The sequence below is a fragment of the Tamandua tetradactyla genome, chromosome 3, assembly GCF_023851605.1.
Source record: "Tamandua tetradactyla isolate mTamTet1 chromosome 3, mTamTet1.pri, whole genome shotgun sequence".
Lineage (NCBI taxonomy): Eukaryota > Metazoa > Chordata > Mammalia > Pilosa > Myrmecophagidae > Tamandua > Tamandua tetradactyla.
This window is the reverse complement of record NC_135329.1, coordinates 145,044,604-145,062,156: the sequence shown is the minus strand read 5'-3', so window position 1 is coordinate 145,062,156 and position 17,553 is coordinate 145,044,604. Positions and strand designations below refer to the sequence as shown.

General features: G+C 35.1%; 1 protein-coding gene across 7 annotated transcripts in view; it reads right to left on the bottom strand.

The window, feature by feature from the left end:
* Window positions 1–17,553, bottom strand: part of MAP3K20 (mitogen-activated protein kinase kinase kinase 20) — a 230,073-nt gene that overhangs the window by 51,343 nt on the left and 161,177 nt on the right. For all 7 annotated transcript variants that reach the window (XR_013172859.1, XM_077154165.1, XM_077154166.1 and 4 more), the window contains exon 10: window positions 16,335–16,441. Coding sequence is in view for 6 of the 7 variants with exons in the window: in XM_077154165.1 (XP_077010280.1) it covers window positions 16,335–16,441 (107 nt within the window). In the remaining variant the exon portion in view is untranslated. The remainder of the gene's footprint in view (window positions 1–16,334; window positions 16,442–17,553) is intronic.

Below are 17,553 nucleotides of genomic sequence, written 5' to 3'. Positions count from 1 at the left end.
ACCTCATTTTATTAACATAATTAGTCCCAAGAAACAGGTCCTAATCTCAAGTAAAGGATGTTACAATATTTAAGTTAGATAATAAATATCACACCATTAATATATGGTTGAGACAGGACTTCAGCCTATTCACTGCCCGAGTAGCCCCAGCAATCAAGTGATTAACCTCAGTTTCCTTAACTGTAAGAGGTGGCTTCCCAAATGATTTGATCCTAAGAATTACCTGGGGAGTTTGTAAAAAAAACTAAAATGAAACAAAACAACAAAAATTCTCACATTTCTTGCAGTCCAGGCCTAGGAAATTCCATTATTTAGGGAAAGACCCAGGTAATTTTTACAGTCAGGTAAGTGTGGGAACCCAGGACCAGATGAATTCTAAGGTTATTCTGAACTCATAATAACCTTTAAAGAAGATTTCTTCCTTAGTCTCTATAGACTGACCAGTCTCACCACTTGGAACAATATGCCCAGTTATAGAAACTTGTCCCTTATAGATATGAAACTTGTAAGACAGTTTAGCACAAACTTTCTCCTTCAGGGGTGTCACAGCATTTAAGTCTAAATGTATGTTCTGAGAACTGGAAGTTCTTTCCCTTGAGTTTTTTGAAGCACCTTGGAGTTGCAACAGTGATGTTAAGAAAGAGAGTGACAGAAAGAGAGAGAGGCGTGGGTGGGGAGTAGAGCGAGAGACCACAGTGTACCTGAAAGAAGGGAAAGAGAACTGGAGGAGGCATCCAGAAGGAAGGATGCAGAAAAGGAAGAGAATGGATATAGGTATCTATGGTTGATTGACTGTTGAGTGACACCAGTAGCTGATTCCAGGTGCCACTGAGACAAACCTGTGTTACAGGCTGCTTAAACCTGTTGTAACTTTGACTAAGGAAAGGAGAAGCCTCCAGATCTAAGTTAATGAGTACATATAACCAAAAAAAGTGACATTTTATTTTCAGGAAAAATCAGAATTAATAAGTGGACAGTTTATTCTAATGCTCTTGTAGATGAGAACTAAATGAATGGAAACAAAAAGGTTCTGGGTATTAACTGGTAAAACCCAACTCAGGAAACAGCTAAAGAGTCTGGACTTATTCCCCTGGTTGTCTAAAAGTACCTCAAAGCAAATGAAGTAGCAATTAAGCGTAAAAGGCACTTGCTTGTGCCACCCTTAAATATCAACATTGTCCCTTTTATTGGTGTCATTTGAAACTTATATAATAATGTAGGTAAATTCACAGTATAGTCCCAAAAGAAAGGCACTAATTCAACATTTTTTCAGAATAGCTATACCATAAAACCAAAACTTATCCCTGATATTTCTGACAAAAATATTGTGCTCATTCACAAATAAGTTTGCTATGGAGGAATAAGGAAAAAAATCAATGTAGAAAACCTTAGGTTAAGCTTTTGTTAAAAAATAAAAAGTATGAACCATCTTCAGGAAATGAGACAGTGGGAGGGTAACAAGAAGAGGCAGGAAGCTGGGCACACTGAAATTACGAGATCACGGTAGCCTGGGCTGCTCGTCAATGCAGTGCTTCTGCCAAGCCAGCCCCAATTCTTTTGCCAGTGAGTTTAAACTTTCTGATATTCTTTCTTATCAGGGTAAATGGCCAAAAAGTTCTATTTCAGTTATAATTTAAGCAAACGACTCATCTCAAGTTCCAGCTCTGGGAGCCCACTGTGATTGTGAGTCCTTCTGGAAAACAGATCAACAGATAAGTATGCCGAAAGTTGTGTCACAGGGAGAAACAAACACTGACAGAGTACATTTTCTTCCTCTACAAGTCTCTTAGGTCCGGCTTTTCAATGGGCCCCCATATCCAACAGGAGTATTCGAGGTTACATGTTGTAAGAGCTGAGACCAAAACCCAGAGGACAACATACAGATTGTTGATTCCTTTGCAACTGTTCCACCTTCTTTGTTTTTGTTGATGAACTGTTTTGCATCAGATGCATTTGTTGATGAATTTGTATGACCTTCCTGTTATAGAAATATATATATATATATATTTTTTTTTTACATGGGCAGGCACCGGGAATTGAACCTGGATCTGGATCCTCTGGCATCGCAGGCACGCATTCCTGCCTGCTGAGCCACCGTGGCCTGCCCGAGAAATATAATTTTTAAGTGCTTCAGTTGATGAAATTGTTTTCTCTTAAACTAAATTCAATCAAGGTCAGCTTCAACTAGCATCAATTTTCCAATTTGCCAAAAAAGGAAATAAAGTATAATTACTATCATTTTTCATTAGAAAGAAACTTACTTTGACATAAAGGATCAATTTATAAAAACAGCTATATTATATAATACATGATAAAGATATAATATGTATATTAAATTTAATGTAATAAATTAAATTACATCATTTGTGCACATTATTTGTGCAAATATCCAAATTGCAAAGATTCAAGTTTTTCTGCTATCTATTTTTTGCCTATAAGAAGGTTTATAATGGTGATGGTATTTTGATCACCAAGGGAAAACAGAACCAACAAAGTATTTTGTCAAGAAACACTGACCTGAACTCTGTATTACAATACCACATAGCTCACTCACTTCAGATTGCCAAAGGTCTGCCAACAATCACATGGGTTAGTGAAAACTGAAAACACGTTCAACAGGATGATACGTCTTCTGCTCCTAGTGTTCACTGCCATTATTGCCACTACATCAATAGGAAGAGAATCAAGCTGAAAATTTGATAAATGTGTTAATATGTGACACTGGATTTTTTTCCTGTTACTTAATGAAAGAACCTAATTAGTATTCCTTAACTTAGTTTTAAGAAGAATTTTCAGAATAATCATTTGTTAATTTTTTAGAGCTAGATGTTCTATCTTCTCTGTGTGTAGAGGAAACACTAACAGAAAAGAATCATTTGCCATAAATATCAGAGTAATATTGGAATTAGACCTCCCCGTGACTTTGATTTACATGCTCTGAACTTTGTCACATGGATTCAGACATGAGACAAAAGTCAGGGAGAAGAAAGCAGCCCTCTGAATGTACTGAATATTATAGGTATACATATTTGAAATATCCAGATGATGATAAAATACTTCATTCTTTTTGACACTTGGCATATTGAATGAGGTTTTTTGTTTGTTTTTTGCCTTAATCATATCTTAAACAACCACGCCACGCAATATTTCTCCAAGCTAAAGAGGAATCTAGTCACGTGGATACTGCATGCTAGTGAGTAGATGGCACGGCACTGGCCACGTCACTGTACAGTGTGTGCAAGAGCAGGCCAGTGTGGAATGGGCCTTGGGATTCCTGGCTCGCACCCTGTCATCTCGTACCGTGTAATCTTGGGCAAGTTACCTAACCTGCCTAGGCCTCAGTTTTCACATCTACAATACCAATAAGTGCTGTTATGGGAATTAAAAAAAGATAATCCAAGTTAAATACAAGCATCTAATAAATGACAGCTATGTTTCTTATCATTATTGATATTATTTCCCATGTTTTTAAATGATTGCCAAGATCAGTTAAAACAGCTCCATTGTTTCTCAAACTGTGGTTCATTGGTTCAGGTAAAGATAAATACTCTTGTGTTCTCAGAGCAAGATTAATTATTCCTGAAATAAAAGTCCCTGAGGAAGCCCCCTAGAAAACTGTTCGCCTTTTATTAAAATACTTCAGTGTATTCTATTTCTCTTTTTCTATTCTCTATTATCTATTTTATTCCTTGTCTCTTTTTTCTTGAAATTCGAAAAATTAAATTTATTATTCAGCTAATCCAGTTTAATGTAGGAAAAGAAAATAAAAATATACAGATAGAAAATAGTTTCTGTAATCTCATCACCTACTGATTATAATGACCTTTGATACTTTTCTCTGTTTACACATATGTATATTTATAAATGTATATTGTACAAAAAATAAAATCATTCTAAACATACTGGACCGGGCCACAGTGGCTCAGCAGGCAGACTTCTCGCCTGCATGCCAGAGACCTGGGTTCATTTCCGGGTGCCTGCCCATGTAAAAAAATAATAAGAAGAAGAATAAGAATAAGAAGAAACATACTAGACCACAGCAGGCATTTATTAATGATTTATCATGAATAGCAATCCTTTTAATAAACACAGCTTTGTATTATAATTAATGGCTCCATACTATTTTATGTATGGGAATAGCAAGTTTTCCCACATGTTTTAACTTCAATTTTTTTTTCTTTTTTAGTATTTTTTATTTAAGAAGTTATAGAAAAAATCATGCAGAAACTATAGAGGTCCCATATACCCCTGTTTTCCCCAATGACACAGACAGTTTTCTCTATTATTAACACTTTGCATTAGTGTGGTAGCTTTGTTACAATTAATGAAACAATATTATAATTATACTATTAACTATAGTGCATTGTTTACACCAGGGTTCTCTGTTTCTGTTGGACAGTACCATGGTGTAGGTTTTTTTTAAAAATTTAATTCTAATGACATATATACAACCTAAAATTGCCCTTTCTAACTACATACAATTTTCAGGTGTTAATTACATTCACACTGTGCTACCATCACCACCACCCATTACCAAAACTTTTCCATCACCCCAAATGGAAACTCTGTACCAATAAACATTACTCTTACACCATGCTTTCACCATGGACTCTGGTAACCTGTATTCTAGTTTCTGACTCTATGAATTTGCTTATTCTAATTATTTCATATCAGTAGGATCATACAATATTTGTCCTTTTGTGTCTAGCTTATTTTGCCCATAAAGGAACATGTATCAGAACTTCAATCCTTATTACAGCTGGATAATATTCTATTAAAATGTATTTACCACACTTTGTTTTTTCCATTTATCTGTTGATACACACTTGTGTTACTTCTCTCTTTTTTTTTTTTTGACAACTGTGAATAATGCTGCTATGAATATTGGCGTGCAAATATCTGAATCCCTGCTTTCAATTATTTTGGAATCCTACCTAGAAATGGGATTGCCAGGCTATATATTAATTCTCTACTTAACATTCTGGAAACCATCAAATTGTCTTCCACAGTAGCTGCACCATTTTACATTCCCATCACCAACAAATGAGTGTCCCTTTTTCTTCACATCCTCTCCATCATTTGTTATTTTTCATTTTTTTTTTAATGGTAGCAATTCTAGTAGATGTGAAATAGTATCTTATTGAGGCTTTGATTTTTTTCATTTTGATTTGAAAAGATGATGTTAAGCATCATTTCCTGTACTTATTGCCCATGTGTATATCTTCTTTGGTAAAATGCCAATTCATCTCCTTTACCTATTTTGTAAATTGGGTTGTTTGACTTTTTGTTGTTAAGTTGTACAATTTCATAGCATACTCCAGATATTAAACCCTATTGAATATGTGGTTTCCAAATATTCTCTCCCACTTGGTAGGTTATCCTGTTATTTTCATGATGAAGTCATTTGGTGTAGAAAAGTTGTAAATTTGATGAAGTCCCATTTATCTATTTTTTAAATTGTTGATTGTGCTTTTAGTGTAAAGTTTAAGAAACCACTGATTAAAATAAGGTCCTGAAGATGGTTCCCTATATTTCTTCTAGGATTTTTATATTTTTGGTTCTTATTTTAGGTTTTTGATCCATTTTGCATTGAGTTTTATATATGGTATGTGGTAGGGGTCCTCCATTCTTTTGCAATAAATTTCCAGTTTTCCCAGCAACATTCGCTGAAGAGATTATTCTTTCCCCATTGAATGGACTTAGTACTTTCGTCAAAAACTAACTGATCAAAGATGTGAGGTTTTTTCTCTCAACTCTGGTCTATATGTCTATCCCTGTGCCAGCACCATCCTGTTTTTATTACTGAAGTTTTGTAATAACTTCAAGTCATTACTGAAGGTTTGTAATAACATCAAGTCAACTGCAAAAGAAAGTTTTACTTCCTTTTCTATTTGGATGCCTTTTATTTCTTTTTCTTGCATAACAGCTCTGGCTAGAACTTCCAGTACAATGTTGAGTAATAGTGGTGACAGTGGGCATTCTTGTCTTGCACCTGATCATCAAGGAAAACTTTCAGTCTTTCACCATTAGGTATGATGTTATTTGTGGGTTTTTCATATATGCCCTCTATCATGTTGAGGGATTTTCTTTCTATTCCTCATTTCCTAAGTGTTTTTTATCAAGAAGCGGTACTGAATGTTGTCACATGCCTTTTCTGTGTCAATTGAGATGACCATGTGGTTTTTTTTCTTTGTTCTGTTAATGCAGTATATTACATTAATTGATTTTTTTATTCTGAACCACTCATGCATACCTGGGATAAATCCCATTTGATCACAGTGTATAATTCATTTAATGTGCTGTTGGGTTTACTTTGCCAGCATTTTATTGAGGATTTTAGTATTGATACTTTCAAGAGATACTGGAATATTGGTCTTTTAATTTTGTTGTGGTATCTTTATCTGGCTTCAGTATTAGGATGATGTTAGCCTAATAGGATGAGTTAGTAAGTGTTCTCTCCCCTTCAATTTTCTGGAAGAGTTACAGCAGGACTGGTGCTAATTCTCCTTGGACTGTTTGGTAAAATTCACCAGTGTTGCTCTCTAGTCCTTTGCTCTTCTTTCTTGGGAAGTTTTTGATTACTGAGTCAATCTCTTTACATGTAATCTATCTGTTGAGATTTTCTACTTGTTTTTGAATCAGTGGAGGTAGTCTGTGTGTCTCTACGGATTTGTCCATTTCATCTAGGTTATCTAATTTGTTGTACAGTTGTTCAGAGTATCCTCACAATACTTCCTATTTCTGTGGGGTCAGAAGTAATGCCTCCCCCTTCATTTATGATTTTAGTTATTTAAATCCTCTCCTTTATTTATTAGTCTTGTTAAAGGTTTGTTGATTTTATTTTTTTCAGAGAAAAATTTTAGTTTTGCTGATTCTATTGACTTTTTCGTCTCCATTTCATTTATCTCCATTCTTTAAGTCTTCGTTATTTTCTTCCTTCTGCTTGATTTCAGTTTAGTTTGCTTTTCTTTTGGTAAGCCCTCCAGTTTTGAGTTTAGGTCTCTGTTTTGAGATATTCTCTTTTTTGATATATGCAATTTAGAGCTTTAAATTTTCCTCTCAGCATGCCTTTGTTGCATACCAGCATTTTGTTATGTGGTGTTTTCATTTTCATTTCCTCAAGATATTTCCTAATTTCCCTCATAAATTCTTATTTGACTCATTGATTAAGAATGCATTGTTTGCCATCTTGACCAAAAGAGGGAAAAGAAGTATAACAAATCAGGTATCGGTAGCTGAGAGAGTTCAAATAGAGTCAAGAGGCTACTCTGGAGGTTGCTCTTAATGCAAACTAAGTTAGACATTGTTACCTATCATAACTTGCTAACCCCCAACCAAAAGCATTCCAGCCAATTCTAAAGCAGATTCTACAAAGGTTTCATGCACTGGAGTAACTTTCCAGAAACCTACAACTTCCAGATGGGTCCCTGGACCAGATACGTCCTGAAATGCAGAGGGGCCAACCTTTCTAGAACATGAGCTAGTTCCATCTCCTGACCCCTTATTATTGAGTCCTTCCAACATGAAAAAGGTAGAATGGGCATGGCCCAAATACCCCTAAACAGTGGGAGATAGATCAACAGTGATGTTGGACTTATATAAAGGAGGTAGGGTTTAATAAACGAGTATGACTGCTGAATCATTATACTGCTACATCTTTTAGTCTCCAGTATCTTAGAGCAGCTAGGAGTAAAAACTTAATATTGTGGACTTGTAACCAATACCAAACTCTGAAATCTGTTCTATGACTAATTGTTGAGCTGTGCCTTGAAATTTATTGTGTTTTTGTATATATGTAATTTTTAACAAAAAAAGGAAAAAAAGTGATGATAAAAAAATACATATTCCTTCTAGTCTCCAATGTTCTGGAGCAGCTAGAAGGAACATTCTGAGATGATGGTATTGCTGCGTACGACAAGCTATGGGATCTGTCCTGTAACTACTGGTTGAAGAGTGCTTTGAAAACTATTGCTTTTTTCTTTCTTTGCTTTGTATATATATTATACAATAAAAAAGAAAAAAAGAATGCATTGTTTAATTTTCACATATTTGTGGATTTCCCATTTCTCCCTCTGTTACTGATTTCTAGATGCATTCCATTGTGGTCCGATAAAGTACACTGTATGATTTCAATATTTTTAGATTTATTGATACTTGTTTTGTGACCTGACATATGGTCTATCCTGGAGAATGATCCATGTTCATTAGTAAAGAATGTGAATTTTTCTGCTGTTGGGAGATTTGTTCTACATATGTTTATTACATAAGCAACTCAGCTGTAGTTGCTTAGTGTATTGTTCAAGTCTTCATTTCTTTATTGATTTTCTGTCTAGATGTTCTATCCATTACCAAGAGTGGTGCACTGAAGTCTCCTACTATTGTGCAAAACTATCTATTTCTCCCTTCACATCTGCCAATATTTGCTTCATATATTTGGGGGCTCTGTTGTTACATACATAGGAATTTATAATTGTTATTTCTTTTTGTTGAAATGGTACCTTTATCAGCATTTTGAGACCCATTTTGTCCCTCCTAACAGTTTTTGACTTAAAGTCTATTTTACTTGATATTAGTATAGCTACCTTAGCTCTCTTTTTGTTACTATTTGCATGATATGTATTTTTCCACCCTTTTACTTTCAACCTACGTGTCTCTTTGAATTTAAGGCAAGTCTCTTGTAAACAGCTTATCTTTTGGTCATATTTATTTATCTATCTGTCAATCTCAGCCTTTTTATAGAAGAATTTAATCCCTTTACATTTAAAGTAATTATTGACAATGCAGGACATTCTTTTGCCATTTTGTCTTTAAGTCATATATTTTCCAACTTCCAACTCTTCTGTTAATGCCTATTTTCATATTTATTTGATTTTTTTGTATTATACCTTTTTTTTTTTTTTGGCATGGGCAGGCACCAGGAATTGAACTCAGGTCTCTGACTTGGCAGGTGAGAACTCTGTCTGCTGAGCTACCTTGGCTCGCCCTGTATTATACCATTTTGACTTACCTCTCATTTCTTTCTGTATATATTTTTCATACACTTTCTTTGCAGTTACTATGGAGCCTAAATTTAACATCCAAATCTATGGCAATCAGGGATTTGTTCCCAACTTAACTTCATACATATACACTGTTCCTACACCCCTCTGTCCTCTTTTTGTTTTACTTGTTATAAAATATAAATTTATTATATAAGTATACTTATGTCCCAAACCACTGATTATCATTAGTTTTTATGCATTTGTATTTTAGAACTTATAAGAAGTAAAAAGTGGAGTTACATACTGTGCCAGTCTGATTCTGTGGTGGACCCTAGAAAAGCCATGCCCTTTGATCCTCATTCAATATTACTGAGTGGGAGCATTTTGATTGTTTCCATGAAGATGTGACCCACTCAACTGTTGGTGGTAACTTCTGATTAGATGATTTCCATGGAGGTATGTCTCTACCCACTGAAGGTGGAGTTGCTTGCTGGAATCCTTTAAAAGAGGAAACGTTTTGGAGAGAGTCCCTTTTGGTAGAGCCACGTGAAAGCCAGCAGACGCCACCATGTTTGCCATGTGCCCTTCCAGCCAAGAGAGAAGCCCTGACTGTGTTCGCTGTATGCCTTTTCACTTGAGAGAGAAACCCTGAACCTCATCGGCCTTCTTGAACCAACGTATCTTTCCCTGGATGGATGCCTTAGATTGGACATTTCTATAGACTTGTTTTAATTGAGACATTTTCTTGGCCTTAGAACTGCAAACTAGCAACTTATTAAATTCCCCTTGTTAAAAGCCATTCCATTTTTGGTATATTGCATTCTGGTAGCTAGCAAACTAGAACACATAACAAAAAATATAATAGCACTTGCATTTATAATAGTTCATATGGTTACCTTTTCCAGAAGTCTTTACTTCTTTATGCTACTTCAATCCACTGTCTAGTTCTTTCCTTTCAGTCTGAAGAACTCCTTTTATCATTGCTTATGGGGTGGGTCTAAGGAGTGCCAAACATCCTCAGTTTTAGTTTATCTGGAAATAGCTTTCCCTCATTTTTGAAAGTCAGTTTTTTATAAAATTCTTGGTTGGCAAGTGTTTACAGTCAGCACTTTAAATATTTTGACCCACTGTTTCCTTACCTCCAGTCTATGATGAGAAATAGGAACTTAATCTTATTAGTACTCCCCTGTACATTACACACTGCTTTTCTCCTGTAGCTTTCAGAATTCTTTCCTTGTCCTTGGCATTCCACAGTTTTACGATATGTCAGGGTGTGTGTTCTTTTCAAGTTTATCCTGTTTGGGGTCATGGGGCTTCTTGAATGCACATAGTCATGTTTTTGGCTAAATTTGGAAAGTTTTCTGCTATGATTTCTTTGAATTTTCCTTCTGCCCTTCTTCTTTCTTCCCCCTCTGGCACTCCCATAAGCATATACTGGTATGCTTGATGATGCCCCATAGGTCTTAGGCTCTGCTCACTTTTAAAAATTCTTTTTCCTCTTTTCTTCTCAGCCTGGATAATTTCAAATGTTTTATTTGAGTTCAGTGATTCTTCCTTCTACCAACTCCAATCTGCTGCTAAATGCCTCTGGGGAATTCTTCATTTCAGTTACTGTGGTCTTCAACTCTAGTAGTTCTGTTTGGCTTCTTTTAAAAATGTCTATGTCTTTACTGAAATTCATATTATTCATTCATCATTTCCTGATATCCTTTCATTCTTTCTCTGTGTTTTCCTTTATTCCGAGCCTACTGAGGATCATTGTTTAAAAGTCTTTGTTATGTCCAAAGTCTGATCTTCTTTATTGATGGCTTTTGGATTTTTATCTTATTTCTTTGGATGGGCTTTTATTTCCTGCTTGCTTGTCTTGTAATCTTTTGTTGTGTGCTATACATTTTAGTATTTTAAAAGGGATTTAGTTCTTGGGCTGTCTTTTCCTTATGTTTGTATTTAGCTAGTGATATAACAGAGATCCTAGATTGCCAGGAGCTAAACAAAAACTACCTTTTACAGTTTTTGTAAATTGGTTTGGTGATGACTGATGCTTTCTTTCCTTCAGCATTTAGTCCTCCTTTCAGGAAGATCAGCCTAAGGTGAATGTGAAGTACAGGGTCTCCTCTGGCTTTCCAAGCATGCACTTTGTCCTGGGCTTATGCTTGTTCATGGCCTTAGAATTCTTGTTTATAAGAATTCAAATGCCTCCTCTACTCCCTATGAAAGAGATGTTCTCTCCCTCCTGGTGTTCTTTTGTATGACTTAAGTAGGTAAATCTTTGCCCAAGGCAGGTCTGACTTAATTGTTTCTAATACTGTTTTAGCTGTTACAAGTTGCTTCTGCTTGCAGGGCAAGTTCTAGGAGAATGAGTTAGAGATCATGGCAGATCTTTTAGCCTGCCACTTGACAGGCTGATACCAACATACAGGCACCACAGTATGCACATAGGGGTTGCTGTTCCTACAACCCCTATTGTAGAGACCTACAATGGGTGTGTATATTGGCTCCACACTGAGCAAGAGACTCCAGGAAGGGTCAGCGAGGGCGCCATGAGTTTCTTCTCCAGTTTTTTTTTTTAAATATATATAAAAGACTTAGTTCCAAAAGCATTGAAGACATTTATGAAATGTTTATGTACTCAAAGTACAAAATACTTTTTAGCTTATATTTTTTAGTTTACCTTATAATATTTTTATTAAAGAAAACAATAATACACTTAGAACCACTAACAGTGGATATCTTAGTTAGCTTAACCATAGGCAAATTAACTAAAGTATCCATATAATCATTGTAAAGCCTGTGTTTGTGCATAAGTTTCATAAACCAATTTAAAATTAAGGCAACAAGGAAAAAATCTATATATTCAGATGGCAAAGTTCTTAAATTCTAAGTATTAAACACTAACTTTTTAAAGCTGCATTTTCTTGATTAGGGACTTGTCAGCTACTGCAACCTTCTACCAGTTTTCCAGAGTTTTGAGGAAGATGGCTTTGTCAGTTTTTGCTAGTTGTTCAGAGACTCTGTCAAGGAACAGCAAGTTGGAGTGGCTTGCCCCACCATCTTTATCAACTGGAACTATTTTTTTTTAATAAATATAAATGTAATTTATAAAATATAAAAGCATACAAACACAAACATTCTTAACATACAAACGTTTCATACATGGTGTACAATCAATGGCTCACAATATCATCACAGTAATATATTCATCACCATGATCATTTTTTTAGAACATTTGTATCCCTCCAAGAAAATAAATAAAAGAAAAAACTCATACATACCATACCCGTCACTCCTCGTGACAACTAGTATTTCCATCTACTCAGCATATTTTAATCTTTGTTCCCCCTATTACTTGTTCATTTTTCTAATCCATAGTTTTTACTCATCTGTCCATATCCTAGATAAAGGGACCATCAGACACAAGGTTTTCATAATCACATAGCACACTATAAATGTTATATCTTCATACAATCATCTTTAGGAAACAAGGCTACTGGAGCACAGCTCTACAAGTTTCAGGTACTTCCCTTTAGTCACTCAAATACACCATAAACTGAAAAGGTATATCTATATGATATGTAAGAATAACCTTCAGGATAACCTCTCGACTCTGTTTGGAATCTCTCAACCACTGACCCTATTTTTTCTCATTTCTCTCTTCCCACTTTTGGTCAAAGTTTTCTCAATCTCTTAATGATGGGTCCCAGTTCATCCCAGGATTTCTGTCCCATGTTGCCAGGGAGGTTTACAGCCCTGGGAGTCATGTCCCACGTAAGTAGAGAGGGCAGTGGGTTCAGGTGCCGTGTCTGTTGGCTTAGAGTGAAAGACCACATCTGAGCAACAAAAGAGGTTTTCTTGGGGTGACTCAGGCCTAATTGTAAGTAGGCCAAGCCTATCCTTTGCAAGAATAATTTTCATAGGGGCAAATCCCAAGATTGGAGGTTTAGCCTATTGATTTGGTTGTCTTCACTGCTCACGACAATATCAGAAATTCTCCAAACGGAGAAGTTGACTCTTTTCCCCTTTCACCCCATTCCCCTAAAGGGACCCTATAAATACTTCTTTATTCACTGTCTAAATCACCTTGGGATTTATTGGGGCATCACACTAACGTGGACAAATCAACAATATCTCATGCCCTATTCAAGATTCCCCATACTTATGGTATTCAATAAACTGACCATATAAGTTAAATTAGGAAATGCACTACTCACAATATAAATTTTGTACCAAATAAACATCTCCCCTTTAATCTCACACAGAAGTTGAAGTTCTAAGATATGGACCATATCATCCTTTACCCAGTCTTCTGATTATCTAAGTCCTATTCAGATCAGCTTCATTCATATCTCTACTCAATGTCTGATCACTTTTTCAACTTTTTAAATAGTTCCTGTTTGGGGTACTGATGACTTTCATAGCTTCAGAGCTCTGACTCTGAACATCTGGAACTCTTGAGTCTGGGAATATTATCTTTTAAAAACATTCTTCTTTTATTGTACTTTATGCCATTTTTAATTTTACAATTAATTATAAATAATGCTGTGATGAACAAGTGTCTATACACCGTACATTTATTTTCTTAGAAATAAAATGCTAGTGGTAGAATTTTGGGGACAAAAGCATAAGAATATTTTTAGGGCTTCTGATCTATACTGTCAAACTATCCTCAATAAAGGTAGTATAATCCTAGCAGCTATATATGAGAAAGCCTGTAACACTGCATATTTAATAATGTAAATTCTTACCAACCTGAGAAATGACTTATGTTGCTTTGTATTTATGTGATTGCTAAGTGAGGGTAGTTATTTTCATGTTTATAGGCCATTTGATTTATTTGTATGAAATGCTTTTTCATGTCCTTTAATATGATTTTTTAAATTAAAATGCTATTTTAAAGACAATCATCCTTTCTCTACTACAGTAGTTTCAAAAATGTGGTCTGGGGACTCGAGATCTTTTCAAAGGATTTGTCAGGCTGAATTTGTTTCAGAATAACACTAAGACATTGCTGCTTTCTCTATTCTCATTCTCTTACAAGTGCAAAGTGGAGTTTTCCAGAGGCTTCATGATATATGATAGTACAACACTTAATGTGGACGTTGGATTTATTATTGCTTTTTAAATGAACCAATAAAATATTAAAATTTTTTTTCAGTTTTAATTTATAATATGGTAAAAAGAATCGATAGACATAACTCATTTAAACAAAAGCTGTTTGGCAACTTCAATACTTTTTAAGAGTAAAATGGATCTTTGAGAACTTCTGATACATCATACAGGAAAAAAAGTTGTTAGAATATGCTATTTATTTTGGATATTTATTTATGATGAATATTGTTTTTGACCATACATTTTACATTTTTGTTCGGCAAACCTACCATCTTTTCCCCTATGTTTTCGGATTTTGTTAACATAGTTCAAAACACTCTCTATCTCAAGGGAGTATTAATAATATTAAAATCCTACTAGTTCTTTGGATAACAGATCAAACAGCATTTCCTTAGGAAAGTCATATCCTCATACTCAATCATGTTTCATAGTAATATGCTCTCAGACATCCAGAACTTCTCCCTTATGATACTTATCAAAATAATAATGAATAACTATTCGTATATTCATATTAGTAGTCTAATAGTAGACACTCCTGCTGGAGAGCGCCGTGTCTGTTGGGATTCTTCTGCTCATTGATACAGCCCAACACCTAGTATATCACTTAGCACCAGCAGAGGTTCAGTGAATATCTGAATGAATGAATGCAAGAAGCAATTTGTTGCAGTAAACAAGTTAACTTATAAACTGCATTTATGGTCTTGTGTATAACAACTTAATGTCTCTTCACATTATTACCATCAGGGGGTTTCCTCCTTTCCATTCACGGAAATTTATTTAGGAACTGCTGTGTCCAAGGCACTTCCTAGATGCCATGGAAACAGTGATGAATGAAAGAAGACTGACTACCCTTCTTATATTTTAGCTGGCAAGGCAGGTATGAAACAATTAAATGCAGAATTACATATTTAATTCTAATAGTAGTAAAGCCTATGAAGGAGATGCACTCAGAGCACATTATGTGGGACCTCATCACGTCTGGGGTCAGGAAACATTTCTGTGAAGACCTGTTATTTCAGCAGCTATCTGATGAAGGGGAGCGAAGGCAGGGTTGAACACTTGGATGGTGTGCACCTGCAAGGGGTAAGTTTTAAGTGGTGAAGACTATATTTTCAGACACTATAAATAGAAGAAATATACATTTGTTGAGGGACTGAAAGAAAGCCAGACATTAAGGGGCAGAATGATGCTTTTGAAAAGAGGCCTGCAGGGCCAGTGAATCTTACGAATCTTAAGTATTATTTTATTTGTTCTAAGAATAATGGGAACCTATATATGGATTTTAAAGGGAAGGGATTTGATTAAATTTTCTTTGATCTTTTACTGTAGGAAATAAGCATTATTCATATGTTTTGTTTTAATTATTTCAGCCCAGAAAAAAATATCCTTCACACCGTAGATTCAAACTCACAGTATCACTTTCATGTTCTTAAATAAACATTCATTTAACTCACCGGTTTCAAAGGAACAAAAATAAGTAAATAAGCAAACACCAATCAAACAAATAAGCCCAAAGAAATGTCTACTACCTAGAGTAAACAACGCAGTAATTTTCGAAGCGTATGCAGTATTCACCTGGCATCAGCAGATGGCGTCTTGTGTCATGCTAGTAGCACGGCTGTCAGGAGCAGAGAGGTTACAATCTCTGCTGAGTCAAGGCAGGAATAATGTCAGCTCCCAAACACGTTATTTATATTTGGGTATCATGTGACCTGGCTCAATGCTTCATCCTAGGCTTACTTTTTCCACTCACAGAATACAATTCCCTTACTAAGTTTGTTTTACATGTGATAAAATTTAATAGGATGTATCAAAACTTTTCTTATAAAAAAGTGCTTTTATCTTCTCCCTACCCCTCCATCAGCAGATACATTGCTCTGCAAATTTCAAGACAGAAGGTATTTTTATTTCTCACCGAACAGAGGCCAAAGCTTACTAACAGTGTATATAGAGAAATGACAAGAAACCATCTTTTGTTTCAAAAGATAAGATTTCAATAGTCTTTCCAAGTACTCAAACATATAATAAGGTTAAGCTGAGAAGAATACTTTTTTTTGTTTGTTTCCATATGAAATGAAAGACTCATTAGGTTTTCAAAATCTAAAACAAACAAACAAACAAAAACCAAAGTTCTAAGATATCTTAGGAATCACGACTATCATCAGGTTCTCTGGTTCTCTTTCTCATTGAAGCTGGTCATGGTCCTTTAAAGCTGGAAGATATGACCCGAGCATCATGACTACCTACCTCCACTCGGCCTTGTTGTGCAGGAATGAGTTGCACTGGTCAGGGAGATTAGTGTCATTTAACATGGAGTCCAGAATTGAAATGATTTGCTTGAATGATGGCCGTTTCTGAAGAAAAGAAAATTCGTTATTACTTGTTGGGACTTGAGATTTTTAAGACAAAATGTAGATATCAACAAGAATCATAAGTTCAACACACTATAACAAAATAAACATGATATAATGTCCTAACTTAGCTATTTTAGAACCATCAGGTAACTCTCTCAGGGGAACCCTGTTCTTTTAATTTCAATCATTTATTCATAAGAACAGATTCAGAGGTTGCTTTTCTATCTCACAACCTAAGGTTGGGATAATTAGGGTTATTTTCCACGTGGAGACAGTACCAATTTTCTCTTTTGGGTATGATTAAGGACTCCTAAAAGGAGAAAGTAACATCTTTAAAATTCTATCTATGTGATTAAAGCAAGTATACTAATAAGTCACGGTAGAGTAGGGTCTAGGTAATTGGTATAGCAGTGTTCACTGTAAAATTCCTTCAACTTTTCTACATATTGAAAATTTTTGTAATAAAATGTTGGAGGAATATATAAATATATACATACATATATATATATCAGAACTAATACAATTTCCCAAACCAGTCATTCAGGAAAAAAAATCCCTCAATTTCAAAGCCATCATAACTTCACTGTTCTTGATGTTTACTCCACATTAGAACTAGTGTTAGTGCTGAGAAACTAACTACAAGGTACTGTTCACTAGAAATTGAAGAAGCAGTGGTTAAGTGTATTTCTTTAGCTAGCAGTAACTACACTAGTCTATATCTTCAGACTCCAGCCACAGTTGAGACAAAAGGTTAAAACAAAAATGGAGAAAGATAATAAAAGGATGATGCACATTCTCTTCCCATCACGCCTCATAATTATACCATTTCTGAGCAAATTACAGTTGCAGCAATTAAAATATGCATTTTAATTTGGGAGCACAAAAACAAGGAACAATGTTGAGGTGGCTTGCTCTTTCTTAGGCATTGAGTGCGTCCTACATTATTAAGAAAGGCTTTCTCAGGAATATAAAACTGGATATTTATTCTGAGTTCTGCCATTATCATACTCCGTTAAGGGTTATGTGCGTGCGTATGATGAACATTAAGCCTTCTAAATGCAAAGAGGAAATTTCCTTAAGTAGGAAATTTGAAAAATATTCTGTTTCCCATT